Source organism: Arvicanthis niloticus, chromosome 26, assembly GCF_011762505.2.
Source record: "Arvicanthis niloticus isolate mArvNil1 chromosome 26, mArvNil1.pat.X, whole genome shotgun sequence".
Taxonomy (NCBI): Eukaryota; Metazoa; Chordata; class Mammalia; order Rodentia; family Muridae; genus Arvicanthis; species Arvicanthis niloticus.
The window spans coordinates 27,607,348-27,622,205 of record NC_133434.1 but is presented as its reverse complement, the minus strand read 5'-3'; the positions used below and the strand labels follow the sequence as shown (position 1 = coordinate 27,622,205).

The window sequence follows — 14,858 nt, the reverse complement described above, 5'->3', positions numbered from 1 at the left end:
GAGTGAGTGGGTAGGTGGGTAGGGGAGTACCCTCACAGAAGCAGGGGGGATGAGAGAGGGAATAGGGAGTTTGGGGAGGGGAAACTTGGAAGGGGGATAACATTTAAAATGTAAATAAATAAAATAACCAATTAAAAAAGGGGAGAGATTTTAAAAACATTTTTAAGTGGAGAAAAAATTTGAACTAGAGTCCAGGGACAGGCATGTGGGTAACACAACTAAAAATGGCAAGGAAATTAGTTTAAAAGTCAAGACAGTGGTTCTGGTGTAGAGGAGAGAAAAGGTAATGACCAGAATGTGAAAGGCCTTCTGTAATGAATGGCAAGTTCTATTTACTTTTCTCGAGTGAGTGAGTAAGTGAGAAAGAGAGAGAGAGAGAGAGAGAGAGAGAGAGAGAGAGAGAGAGAGAGAGAGAGAGTGTATTTGAGAAAATTTGTTCTTTCCTTCTACAATGTGGTACCTGGCAATTATAATCAAGTTGTCAGGTTTGATGGCAATCTTTTTTTTTTTTTTTTTAAAGCCTAGGTAATGACTAGAAGGGTATTTATTTTACAACGATTTGTTAAGGTATACAATTATTTATACATTTTCCTGAATCTGTTTTACTCAATAACTTTTTTCAACAAAAGTTAGCAATACATGATCCAAAAGTTAAAATAATTGAAAGGAGATACACTGAATCTCTTTCCAACCCCTAGCAACTAAACACTGAGTTCCAATCTCCAGAGGCAACTACTAGTACCATTTTCTTTTAGAGCCTTTCTAGGGATAAATATATGCTATAACATTTTACAACAAAGTCACTTTTAATGCAAAGCTATGAAGATTACATACCTCTTCAAAGAGACACAGTGCTGCCTCATAGAGTGAACATAAGCCTTCAGATGTTCTAGTTGGTTCTCTCCACTGACTCCGATCAGCAGATGAACCCTGTAATTAAATATTGTGGGGCACAATATGGAAAGGAAACAGACATACAAGTTAAAAAAAATCTACTTTAAAAACTGTTTATAACATTAGTTGTGCTACCAAATCCTGTATGATCAATTAAGCACCAATCTCTTTATAACTGCTTTATTAAACAGGGAGAAAGTCATACTAAATAAAACACAGGATCTTGAATACAGCAATCTACTTTTCAGTGTATCTGTGACTCACTAAGAAGGATTTATGACAGGGCATATGGCCTTGAATGGAAGAGGTGTGATTTCTGACTAGGTACACCTGGAATTTGTCCAGGAATGACAAGACAAGTAGACAGAAACTAGAAAGCCAAAGATAAAATTATTCTGTTACATTTTACAGCTACTATAAGATAGTCATTTGTGGAAAATGCTAACCAATGTAACAGAAGCAAGTAAATTGTATATAATGTAATCAGAAAAATATGGATTTCAAAGGTAAACTCAAGGTTATAAGGATTACTTCACACAGTATGTGACCCAGGAATCTGTGTTATGATACTCAATAGAGGTATAAATCCAGACTAACACAGTTGCTTCACACTTTTAAGATCAAGGTAAATAATACCTTACCTCACAAATTGTGAAATTGCCTCACATGATAATTGAAAAAATATGTAAAGCACCTGATAGAAAACAGGCACTACAATTAGTTTACTTTCTCCTCACTCCAAACAGTGAGGAGCAGTGAATCAAAGAAGCTGAAAGGCAGGGAGTAGAGTATTATTAAATAAAGAATAAAACACATTTACACACACACACACAGAGAGAGAATTTCTTGAGCCTATAGAGTCAACTTAAATATCAAGTCAATTTGTGACTATATAAGCAAGCTTATGCCAGAAGATGCTAAAATGCTGTCAGATACAAGGAGGTGCAGAGTGCCTGCCTAGCACATTAGATCCTGGGGTAATCCTAAACACAGGTGTGAGGGTGGAAGGATGAGGCAGTAAAAGGCAGCAGTGTTATTGGATTATAAATCCTCTAGCTGCTTCTCTCTTCCCTACAACACCAAGCTCTCTTGCAGCCCCTTTCCTGGTGCCTGGTAGTTCTATGCCTCCCATTTGCAGTCTTAAGCAAGATTAATCCCCTACACACACACACACACACACACACACACACACACACACACACACACACACACACACACCCCTACCTAAATATGCAAGAAAACATCACGATCCCACACAGTATCTGACTCCTTGGCTTACAGACTAAATCATGTGGTGTAGAACCTCCTCCTTGACTACTAGAAATTTACAAGTTAGAAACCCATATTATGCAATCTTAAGGGATTCTCATTCTCATATTCATATTCTCTCTCTCTCTCTCTCTCCTCCCCCCCTCCCCCCCCCCCGCTTCCTTTCTGAACCTGCTGGATCTGACATGCATTTCTTCGTAACAAACAGATATTGTGGAAATCAGTCAAGCCTGGGGTACTCCTTTCCTTCTAAGGAAAAAATGAAGAAATCTCTTACTAATTTTGCTCTAAAAGGAAATACCCAGGGTAAACATATAATCACATACTCATGATGTCTAATGTCTTTTTCCTCTCTTTGGTAACAAAAGCAATACAAAATGCATAGCTAATAAGAGGAATTAAGTGACTTTTTACAGGAATATTAACTTGAGTAGATATAAAGCATTTCAAACTTAAAAGGAGCAAAATCTGAAAGTATGAAAGAAGCAAAAACATAATGAGAAAAAAAAAAAGATGTTCAAGTAACATTACTTTTTAAATAAAAATTTTAAAAAAGAAAATTAGCCAGGCAGTTGTGGCACACACCTTTAATCCAAGCACTCAGGAGCATAGGTAGGAGGATCTCTGTGAGTTCAAGGCCAGCCTGATCTACAGAGCTAGTTTCAGGATAGCTAGGGCTACATGGAGAAACAGGTGTGTGCACGCGCGCACACACACACACACACACACAAACACGGGAAGGGGAGAGAGAAGGAGGGAGGGAGGGAGGGAGGGAGGGAGGGAGGGAGGGAGGGAGGGAAGGAAGGAAGGAAGGAAGGAAGGAAGGAAGGAAGGAAGGTGACCAAATACTTACAGTTCAGTTCACAAATACAAAACATATACCAGATAAAAAGTTAAATGCTTCTACTCTGAAACTGTTTTTAATGAAATATTTTTATTAATCAAAAGTGCTACATTTCACTTGGTAATGGAGGGAAGGTTTGAAATATGTAAATGTAACAAGTGGCATTTTTGTGATTTTAAAATACATTTGTTAGGTTATATTGGGCAATAAAAAGTACATGAACTCACTCTCCCCCCTTCTCCCTCACACACACACACACACACACACACACACACACACACACACACACACACACGAGAACCTGGAAGGACATGATGTCACATACCTTTAATCTCAGAGGCAGAGGCAAGTGGATCTCTGAATTGAAAGCCAGCCTGGCCAATATAGGGAGTTCCGGGACAGCCAGGAATATACAGTGAGACCATTACACACACACACACACACACACACACACACACACACACACACACACACAGCAAAAACAAACAACAAAAACCTGATCAATTTAACTTAACTGAACTTATACCTAAGTCAGTTTATAAGTATTTGAGCCTTAATATTTTAAAATTCAAATTTTTATTCTTAGATTTCAAAGTTATTACAGTTCAGTCTTGCAAATTCTTAAGATTTATCATATATATGTTTATTCTTTAATATAATATCAAGGTTATGATGGTAAAGGGATTCACATCTACTGACAATAAACTCCACAGACTTCTGCTTAACTCACTACTTCTGTTTATTCAGGTCTCTGTTCAAATGTCACAACTCAGAGACCCAACCTGACCACATTAACTAAAGCAGCATACCTTTTAACACTCAAACTATCATTCTCTTCTTTCCTCTTAAAATGTCTCACCTGAAATTATGATTTTTTATGACTTATTTCTATGTGTACAGGTATTTTGCCTACATGTATATCTGTACACCATGTGCATGCAGTGGCCATAGAAATCAGAACAGAGTGTTGGATCTCATGGAACTGAAGTTACAGATGGTTATAAGCCATCATGTGGTTACTGGGACCTGAACCTGGGTCTTCTCCAAGAGCAACAAGCTATTAACTGCTAAGCTATTTCTCTAGTCCCCTAAATTTATGAATTTCTTTCCTGATCATCCTAGCAAGATATGAACTTTGTAAGAGCAAAAACTGTATCTCTAGGACTGCATCCGCAGGTCCTAAAATAATATTTGAAACACAGTACATAACTTTTGAAAACTAGAAAAAGGCCTGCTATGGTGGTGCACACTTATAATTGCACCACTTGGGAGGTAGAAGCAGAAGGATCAGGAATTTAAGGCCAGTCACAACTACATAGCAAGTCTGAGGGCAGACTGAAAAAAAACAAAAAAACAAAACGAAACAAACAAACAAACAAAAAAACCCGGCAAGGATGAAATTAAGGATGCTTTAAAAAAAAAAAAAAAAAACTGCCATACTCACTCACTAGCCAAGGCCTCTCATTTTACACATGAATTTACAAAGAAGCTAGGTTAATTCTCCAAATCCAATAAAAAAAAAAAAAAATAACACTTAAACTATAAACTCAGCTTCTGATCTAGGGGCCTTCACTGTAATAACTGTCCTATCCTTATGGATCAATATGTGTTTCTCCCCACAGCACAAAAAATATTTAACCAACTTAACATACCAAAAGAACTCCCAAATCTCTTAAAAGAGCCACAGAATTATTAAAACCAGGGTTGACTAGCTAACAATTTTTCAAAGTTGACGCTTGGAGTACATGGTACATACCAAAGAACGCCTCATCTGCATTAATATAGCCATAAAGCAGTCAAAGCTGATCATTCCTTCCTGGCTTGATAGTAGTTTGTTTTTCTCCATAGTATATACAACGGCTGAAGCCCCCAAAGCCATTTCTATCCATTCAAGAAGATATCTCAAAGAGCCTCTTTGAGCTGCCAAGCCAAGCAGCAACTCAGAAGCTAGTCGGCGACCTAAAGTGTCTGCCCCAGAATTGGGAATCGTTACTCCTTTAAGAAATGTTGTAACTTGTGATAAGCAGTCCAAGCCCATAGGAGGAATCTTGCTTTCGTTTGCTAAAGACAATGGCGGCAAAGAGCTCACAACTTCAATTGCAGTATGAATAACGTCATTGCAGAGACTGAGACCAGGTCCCGATACAGGCATCATCCAACTCTGTCTCAGAAGCGCAAATAATAAGCTTAGACCAGTTCGGACACCCATTTCTATAAGTGCATCAGTGCTTGACCGGGGACGTTCACTGACAGAATGGACATCTGCTGAACCAGAGCTGCTCTCAGGAGAATGCTGCTGCTGCTTCACTTTGCCTTTGTCATGGTACTTATTAGAAAGTGCATAAAAGACACGCTGGAGTACAAGCAGTCGTTTTCGTAGTGCCCCGGCAAATGGAGAATCTGAACATACCATCTTTGCTAGTGCTAGCTGGCTGCTAAGAAGGGCATCCAAATAATGGTCCTGCTCATCACTTGAAAGAGACTCACGTTCAAAGTCAGGCAACTGTGGTCCTTTGAGGCATAAAACCTGCTGAGGCAAAGGTATTACTTCCTTATTGCTGACCAGTTTAGAATACAAAACAGTAACTCCCTCTCTTGTAGCAATAGATTCGCTGTCCTCTGTGATCCAGGAGCTATTCAGGTGTTCGAGCCACTTCAGTTTCACTGGTGGAACCATAGTCGCCATGTTGATTTATTCTTCAGCCATTAGTTCTACAAGAGAAAAAAAAAAGGAGACACTGAGAAAACTAGAACAGATGATTCCTAAAATGTTTCTGAACTTCCATCTAATACTACATTCAGTGATTTCAAAACTAGTAAAATGTAAATAAAGCCTAAGGTTTAGCTAATGGTATATGCTCATGGTTATATTTTAGCTTTGATAGATGTACCATGGTTATATAAGACATTAATTAGGTAAGACAGAAATGGATAAAGGTCTATGGAACTAAAACTTGCAAAATGTTTAAAAAGTTAGATAAGAAAATGGCATTTTATTCTTTCATTTTAAAACATTTTAAAACAGAGTGAATGGCAGAGTAGTCATCTACTGTAACATGGGAGCCCCATGTTTGATCCCAAGTCTGGATGGAAAAAAGGGTATACAAACAACAAAATCTGACACTTGTTAAACAGTGATTTTAAAAAAAAGACACACAAGAAGAGTTTTCTAATGTTCTATACCTCTCATCATCCTTAAATTTCTTTCAAGAAAATGAAAAGCAATCTCAAAAAGTAAGTGCAAGCTGCTGGGTGTAGTAGAAGGTCCTTCAATCCCAGCACTTAGGAGGTAGATCTACCTGGGCCTCTGGGCACAGTCTGGTCTACATAGAAAGTTTAGACCAGCCAGGGCTACAGGTGAGACCCTGTCTCAAAAGAAAAAAGAAAAAAAAGAGAGAGAGAGAGAGAGAGAGAGAGAGAGAGAGAGAGAGAGAGAGAGAGAGAGAAAAGGTAAAAGAATTTTAATGTATCTCCAAGTTTCATTATCCCATATCCTTCCCTGGAAAAAATGAATTCTAAATGCAGTCTATATGAGGAAGGATAAAGTGTTAGAGCCTATCAAAATATAAATGCCCCTCTCCACCAAAGCTCTTCTTTGAGAAGTGTACCAGCTCCTGCCTGATTCCTCTCTAGACCTTTCTTTAAGTCGATGATGCCTCTTTACTGCCTAGTGTAGCTTACATATTAAACTCCTAGACCACAAGTTCTCCTCCTCTCCAACTCAGTACAAACACAAACCAGAGTTTACATGCTCAAAGCCTCAATCTGCTGATCTAAGGTTCAACAACTAACTTCTTAAAACCAGAAATCAAAGATCCCCCAACTGGTCCTCTTCCCTGCCTCATTGACTCTTTTCATATCTGAAAGTTTTTAATAATGGTCGTCTCAAAAAGACCTTGAGAAAACTGCTTCTAATATCTTAATAAAAACCCTTTCTATTCTTTCAATTTTTACTTCAAAAACCGTATAGGGCCTTTCAGAATTAGTGCATTCTAATTTTCTAACAAAATGCCTCAAAATATACTTTAAACTATAATTATGGAGGATTTTTAAATCACCTAATAGGTAATACAGACCTCAACATCAAAACCCCGTTTCGCTCCATTTTAACTCCCTAGCATGCAACCGAAACCATCACCACAATGTTTGCTAAATTACTGATTAATTGCAATTATTTTCCTCAATTCAAGCATTTGGGTAACCAAAAAGGTACATGATAGGGTTATTACTATCCTAACATTTAGTGGTTAGGTACTATTTCTTACTTCATTAAAACTATAAATAAAACATTTTGCCACCAGACTTTGGGAGGGAGGTTTAATTCCAAATGCAAAGTCAAGAAAGGGGTCACAAATAGCTGGGCATAGTGACATGGACCTGTAATCCCAGCACTCCAGAGACAGAAGCAGGAGAACCATGTTTGATGCCACCTTGGACTATATATGACCTTCCAGACCAGTCTAAACTAGATAGGGAAAACCTGTCTCAAAAAAGGTTAACTGAGCCAAGTGGAGATGGTGCATGCCTATAGTCCTGGCACTCGGGAGGTAGAAGCAAATGGATCTCTATGAGTTTGAGGGTAGTCTTGTCTACAGAGTGAGTTCCTACACAGAAAAACCCTGCCTCATAAAAAAAGGGGGGGAGGGAAAAAGGAAGGGGAAGAAGGGGAAGGAGAAGAAGGGGAAGGAGAAGAAGGGGAAGGGGAAGGGAACGGGAGAGGGAGAGGAAAAGGAAAAGGAAAGGGTACCTGAATGAATTGGTTGATAAAATCTATGTGACATGGAATAACAATATTTAAAAACTTAGAATCTGGATTCTCTCAAGAAGCCTGCACCCATGTCTTGGCTGTATGCTAGCCCTTCTTTGATATCTCTCTCTCTCCCTTAATGCCTGTGTTTCTTAAGAAATTCTAAGCTTGTTTCATGAAGAATAAAATAACTACAAGGTTTTTTGACAATTTCCTATAGAAAACAAAATTCTGTGGTAAAAGCAGCCAAGAACTGATCTTTTCCCCCTGGCTCTCCCTTCCACAGCTACACCTGAGATATTCTGATTCCTGACAAGAGTCCCTCTGTATTTCATTTGTATATGCTGTTCCTTCTACTTGAGAACCTGCTTTCACCCAGTCAACATCTAGTGCAAGATCTCAGTTTAAACATCTCAACACCACAAACGTATTACTCTGGACTCAGTAAGTCAACTTAATCATAAATTATCACTTCCTCAGAGAAATCTATCCTTAACTGTACCCACACGAGAGCAAGTCCATCTTTTAAAATACACAGCAACCACTACTTTAAATCCATTAACACCTTTCACAGTTTACATTATGTACTATTTGTGTAGTTATCTGCTTAATGTGTATTCTTAACAAAGTGAAAAGTATACTGCTTAGTTTTTGTTACTGGTCCCTAAGTTTCTAAGTCCCTAGAAATGTCCTAAGTGATGGGGGGAATTTTTTGATATTCCCAAGCAAGCTCCTTTCTAACATGTCTGAATGTATGCTCAGATGACTGGGACTCCTGGTGAGCTCCATTCTGAAGGAAACAGGTATCAAAGAAAGCAAACAAGTGAGTAAAGGATTAGAGCCTCCATGCCTACCTCCAGACCTTTGGGAAGTGAAAGGAGAACTGCTACTGAGTAGACATTTATCAAAGCTATTCACTTCTCCAAGCTCAGGAAGAGAACCAATTTCCAAAGTTCTGCAGTTTTACTTCCAACATGTGCTGCAGCGCAGTTCATTGTGCTCCAATCCCAGGCACCTGCTGAATTGTTTAGATACTTTTACTAAAATAAATTGTTAAACAAAACTGTAGAAGAGGAGACAGACTTGAACTAAGCACCTGCATAAAGTTTTACAGAGCAAACCATATGAGAGTACCCATCAACAAGCTATCACCAAGTCATTATCTCATCTACCCAAAGAGCAGGGAGACAACAGCCACATCCCCAAAGAGCCAGTCTTAGGCATATGACAGAAGTCCTTTGCTTTATCCTACACATGTAAAGCTGATTTAAAGGACCAGTCTAATTTGTTCTTCCTTATTTCTGCTTGCTTTAGCCTTTTTCTATCCATAAAGATGATCTCCTCTGCTCAGCTCACTGGAACACTCATTCTAGTTACAGAATAAGGTGTTGCCAATTCACATATAATCTATTAACTCAATTTCTTCTCATTTTGTCTTTTGATAAAGTCATCAGTGTTTAATTGTGCAAAATCAACAATGTTTGTGATTACCACTATTTAAAAAGAAATGCACAAACGGAAAAGACTCACTGCATTTGCTACATACAAATTGTTTTGCTACATCAGTAAGAACTAGTCAACAAAGCAAAAGGCCAATGTGCTTATTCAGCACATAAAGAACTATAGATAACTATAGACAAAAGAGAAGCAAACCAATTCTAGAACCACTAATTCACAATCCTGATGAAACAGCTAAATCCAAGCAAATTGCTGTTATTTTGGTTTTTAAATGTATAATGATGACTTATCCAACTAAAAGTACATTTGTCTTTTTCTTTCTTCCTGATACAATGCACAAATTCAAAATTGTAAAATCCACCAATAATACCACTGTCAATATTTTCTTGGGGGAAAAAAAGGCTAAAAAAAGACTTCTGCAGAGGGTTCCCACAAGCAAGTCCTTAAAATGGTTCCTCCAAGTGAACTTACAAATTCTGAAGCTTTTATACACTCTCCAGGTGAACAAAGCAATGACAGCTGTTAATCTATTGAACACTTTCTACAAAGCAGGAACTATTACTGGATGGTGAAGACAACTCTATGAAGCAAGTACTCAGATTACCCCCACTTGCCAGCAAAGGAAATAGAAGAACAGAGAGGCTAAACAGTTTGCCATGGTCACACTGCATTCTTACTATAGCTGAGTAAGAATTCAAAGGCAGCAGCTTGACATCTGACCTTTCAGCAGTAAGTCACACTGCTTCTGAACATCAATCATATCAGAGGTAGTTTAGCAGGTTCTAGATCACTCTACATTTTTTTTTTGGTTTGGTTTGGTTTGGTTTTCAAGACAGGGTTTCTCTGTGTAGCCCTGGCTGTCCTGGAACTCACTCTGTAGACCAGGCTGGCCTCAAACTCAGAAATCCACCTGCCTCTGCCTCCCAAGTGCTGGGATTAAAGGCATGCACCACCACTGCCCAGCGCTACATTTTTAAATTAAAAACCTCAAAATGTTTCAAAGAATCAAATTCAATTCAGCTCATTCTAAAAGGTCTATCGTTACGATTTAAAATATGTTCTTCCTAACCACATACTCAAGATTATTAAGAGATTTCAGGGCTGAAAGAAAGGTAGGGCAGTATCAAATCAGACAACAACCAAAGACTTTACCCAGTCCTATTCTGAATTCTGCAGGACAGATATACAAAGGCTTGGGAGGCTAAGACAAGAGGATCCCTGAGCTCAGGAGGATAAGGCCAAGGGCTTGGGTAACAGCATGATTCCATCTCCAAAAAAGAAGAGGATAAAGTGAAAGAGAGGAGAAGGAAGCGAAATGAAAAAGAAGGGGTGGAAAGAGGAAAAAAGGGAAAGGGATGGAAAGGGGGAGAACAAAGTTGGGAAGAGGCGCTGGGGAGATAGCTCAGTCAGTACAGTGCTGGTTACACACGAGGACCTGAGTTCAGAGGCCCAACACCCAAGTAAAAACAGAGAACCATGGCATACCTCTGTAACTTCAGCACTGGGAAGTCAGAGCTAGGAAGATCCATACAGGCTTATAGTCCAGTCAATCTAGATAATCAGTGAGCTTCAGTCAGTCCAAGAACAAAGTAGAGAGCCATCAAGGAAGACCTCTGACCTCCACACAAGCATAGACACACACACACACACACAGAGAGAGAGAGAGTTGTATAAATGTACCCCCAACACACACACACAACAAACTAGAAATCAAATTTATTGAATTAAGAGATTATAAAACTAATATAATCAAGGCTTGTAATACTGACATCAAGATAAGTCAACAGAACTTAACTGAGAATATATAAGACGACCCAGGTAAATATATAACCAACTGTTTTTTAACTGACATACTAAGGCAGTTTCATTTCTTTTTCAACAAAAGGTGCTCGAACAACTGATTATACATATAGGGGTAAAATGAAACTTACCTTAACCTCACACCACACACAAAGTCAACTCAAATTTGTTTAATGAACCAAAATGTCAAAACTAAACCTAAAAATCTGTAAAAGGAAAATAAAGGCTACACATGGTGATTGTATACTTACAATCCCAGTACTTAAGATTTTAGTCAAGAAGATGGCAAATGTGAGACCAGTTTGGGCCACATAACAAATAATAATAATAATTTTTTAAAAACCCACTGCTGAATCCCGCTCTCCGGATTCCCGTGTCTTGTGGGAAAAAAAAAAAAAACAAAAACAAAAACAGGTGGATTTCCGTGAGTTCTATCCAGGCCAGCCTGATCTATAAAGCGAGTTCCAGGCCAGCCTGGGCTATTACACAGAGAAACCCTGTCTCAAAAAACACATAAACAAACAAACAAACGAACAAAAGAGAATCCTAGAAGACAGATGCAATGGCACACGGCTATACAGTGTGTCATAATCACAAAGTTGAGGCCAACCTGGGCTACATAACAAAATCTGTCTCATAAAAGAAAAACACAGAGCATAACATCCCGTATGTATGTATGTATGTATGTATGTATGTATGTATGTATTAAATTCTAGACAATGTAAAACCAATGTGATAAAAAGTAGACCACTGCCTAGGGAACAGATAAAGAACAGTTAACAGCTAAGGGTAAAAGGAGACTTTTGAAGAATAAAATGGGCAGAATGTGACAGTAAAATCATTTTAAATATTTGTCAAATCCTGTCAAATAGTTAAGATGATAAATTTTACTGTATCTTAAGTAAAATTTGTTTGTTCCAAAAGTAGCAAAAAATAAAGGAAACCCCCAATGACTTATAGGCCCTTGTCTCTTGTCCATTTGAGGCTGATAGTTCCAAAATTCCTTCCCTGGTCAGCATCTCTGCAGTCTTATATTTTAAGATGCCTAAGACACTGTTTCTTATCCCCATTTCACTATATCCAAAATTAGTCCCAGCATCTCTTCCAGTTTCTCCACCTCCCAACACTTCCCCACACTTTCTTCCTACATTCTTATAAAAACAGACCCTTTGGGCACATCACCCTTAGGGTAACCCAGGGTCAAAATCACAGAGCCTTTAGCTTCTTTTTTTTATACGGCATGGCAACTTCTTACATATTCTTACTGGCCCAGCCCTGTAACACCTTTCATAACCTACTCTGGAAAGTATCTGAGGAGTCCTAATATATTCTGCTTCTGCCAGATTAATCTGAAGCTCTTTGTTTGTTTGTTTGTTTGTTTGTTTGTTTGTTTTTCTAGACAAGGTTTCTATGTAGCTGTGGCTATCCTTGAACTCCCTTTGTAGACCAGACTGGCCTCAAACTCATCTGCTTTCCAAGTGCTGGGATTAAAGACATGTGCCACCATCCCAGCTCTAAAGTTCATTTCTAACACTCAACTCTATCACTGCCCATATATTATTTCCTACTAAGACATTATTGCAGAGTTAAGTCTATTCAAAAGCAGGCTGGTTCCCACAATTCCAGTTCAATTAACTGTATCCCTAGTCTATTATTTTATTTAATTTTTTATGTATGAGTGTTTTATCTGCATGGCACTATGTGCCTGCCTGGTGCCTAGAAGCCAGAGGAGAATGTCAGATCCCCTGGAATTAACAGTCAGGGGAATTCTAAGCTATCATGTGGGTTCTGGGAAACAAACCCAGGTTCTCTGCAAGACCAAATGCTTTTAACTACTACTAAGCTATCTCTCCAGCCCTTTGCCCTAACCTTTAACAAACCAAATGTTCCACTTCTGTGCCTTTGCTCACATAGTATGATTAAGGGTCTTCACTTACCTAATCTTTTCCTATCAAAATTCATACTTTAAAGGCCTACTGAAAAAAGTTTCTCTTCAAAGGCCTCTACACTGTAATTACCCCATGTCCACTGATACAGACTGGATCGGATTTTCCTCTTATGTTATATTTGTTCAGACAAATGAGACTTATCCTATTCTACCTGGCTTTTTGCTCTTATTTATGTGCTTGTTTTTATTACTCTGACCCTTCCTATTCCACAACTAGACATAATTTTCAAGACTGGTACTCTCCTAATATCTCCTAATATCAGCCACTGGCACCCACCTCCCTCAGGAACTCTGCAGAGGATGAATTAATTCTGGTCTCATAATTAACCTACAATGAAATAATAAACTAGCCACATTGAGGCTATTAAAAATAAATCAGGTAATAGACTGCCTTCATCCTTTTTGTTGTAAGTTGGAATAGTGTATCAGATATTGCATTTTTGTTTCTATGAAGATGCAAAATACTTTAAAGCAAGTCTTTCCCTAGAGCATTTTCATTATAACACTCCCCCACCTTTTGTTGTTGTTGTTATTTTGGTTTTTGTTTTTCAAAACCAGGTTTCTCTGTGTAGCCCTGGTGTTCTCCTAGAACTCACTCTGTAGACCAGGCTGGTCTCAAACTCAGAGATCCACCTGCCTCTAGCTCTCCAGTACCAGAATTTAAAGGCAAGAGCCACCACCACCCAGCAATCCCCCAACCTTTTTAATTTCTTGTTACATTAGAACAACGAAGGGCACTGGTAAGGTGGGAGAATGAGATGAAAAAGAAATTACAACCTTTATTTCTCAAGTCCTTCCCACCTCACAGAACTTTTTTCTCTAAGGCCACTAGTCCTAACCAATACACTGGCATCCATTTGTCCAGCTCTGGTCCCAAGGTCTTCATGCTTCCTCAAGTTTACAGGTACTGATAGCTTCTCGACAGTGTAGTCTTAGGAATATCACAATCCTGTTCCTTTTCTTAAGCCAAAATATCAACAATTTATCCATTTGTTTCCTGCCAGGACTACAAGTGATCAAGCTCCATACCAAAATCCCTCATTCTACTTCGGGATCAAAAACACTACCTTTCACAGCCTACCAAATATTAACCACGCCATGTGCTTCCGCCATCTCTGCTTTAGTTAGGCAGTCACTCCTGTCACTCCTTATTATCACTCAACTGATATGCACTCACTGCCACCTCTTGCCCTTTGATCTAACAACTCCTGATTTCCTTCAGGTCTAATAACGCAGAGCCTCTCTTCTCCTCCTGTATCTTTTACACAGAACCATGAAAATAAATATTGAGTGTTGCTTTCTATACTCCCTATTTGTTAATCACATAGCTAATAAAGAGGGTAACACAAGCTATTTTAAGTTGCCTGTGTATTCTTTCATATAACATGTAAAATTTATCAACCAAGTGGCCTTCTTGGTGAAGTAGGCAGCCAGCCAGTTTTATAATCTGAAATACAGTATCTTTTTTATACTTTAACAATAATAAATAATGTATTTATTTTAAAACTATCCTTTGCTACACGTATAACCTTATCATTTATTAAAGACAAAAGCAAACTTAAACAGTAATGAGGTGGCTATTCTTGTTTTTAAATAATGAATTAAATCTTGGCTGAATATTTGATACAGCAGGAAATAAAGCATGCTCAATATTTCTCAGAGGTTTTTAATCAACATTTTTTTTAAATCTGTATTTATCTTATGTATCTGTGTGGCTGCCTCAGTGTACATATATGCAACATGTGTGACCCTGGTGTCCATGGAGGTCAGAAGAGGGCATCAGATCCCCTTGAACTGTTGTTACAGATGGCTGTAAGCTGTCATATGGGTGCTGGCAACTGAACTTAGGTCCTCTCAAAAAAGCAGCAGTAAGTACTATTAACTGTTCAGAATTACTT

General features: G+C 38.4%; 1 protein-coding gene across 6 annotated transcripts in view; it reads right to left on the bottom strand.

Moving 5' to 3' along the window:
• Nucleotides 1-14,858, bottom strand: part of Herc1 (HECT and RLD domain containing E3 ubiquitin protein ligase family member 1) — a 152,986-nt gene that overhangs the window by 127,921 nt on the left and 10,207 nt on the right. For 5 of the 6 annotated variants that reach the window (XM_076925366.1, XM_076925371.1, XM_076925369.1 and 2 more), the window contains exons 2-3: nt 4,764-5,719; nt 835-930 (exon numbers count right to left, since the gene is read on the bottom strand). In XM_076925366.1, coding sequence (XP_076781481.1) covers nt 835-930; nt 4,764-5,693 — 1,026 coding nt within the window. In that variant the 5' untranslated portion in view covers nt 5,694-5,719. Of the gene's footprint in view, nt 1-834; nt 931-4,763; nt 5,720-8,608; nt 8,773-14,858 lie in introns of all 6 variants that reach the window. The other variant, XM_076925367.1, reaches the window with a different exon arrangement.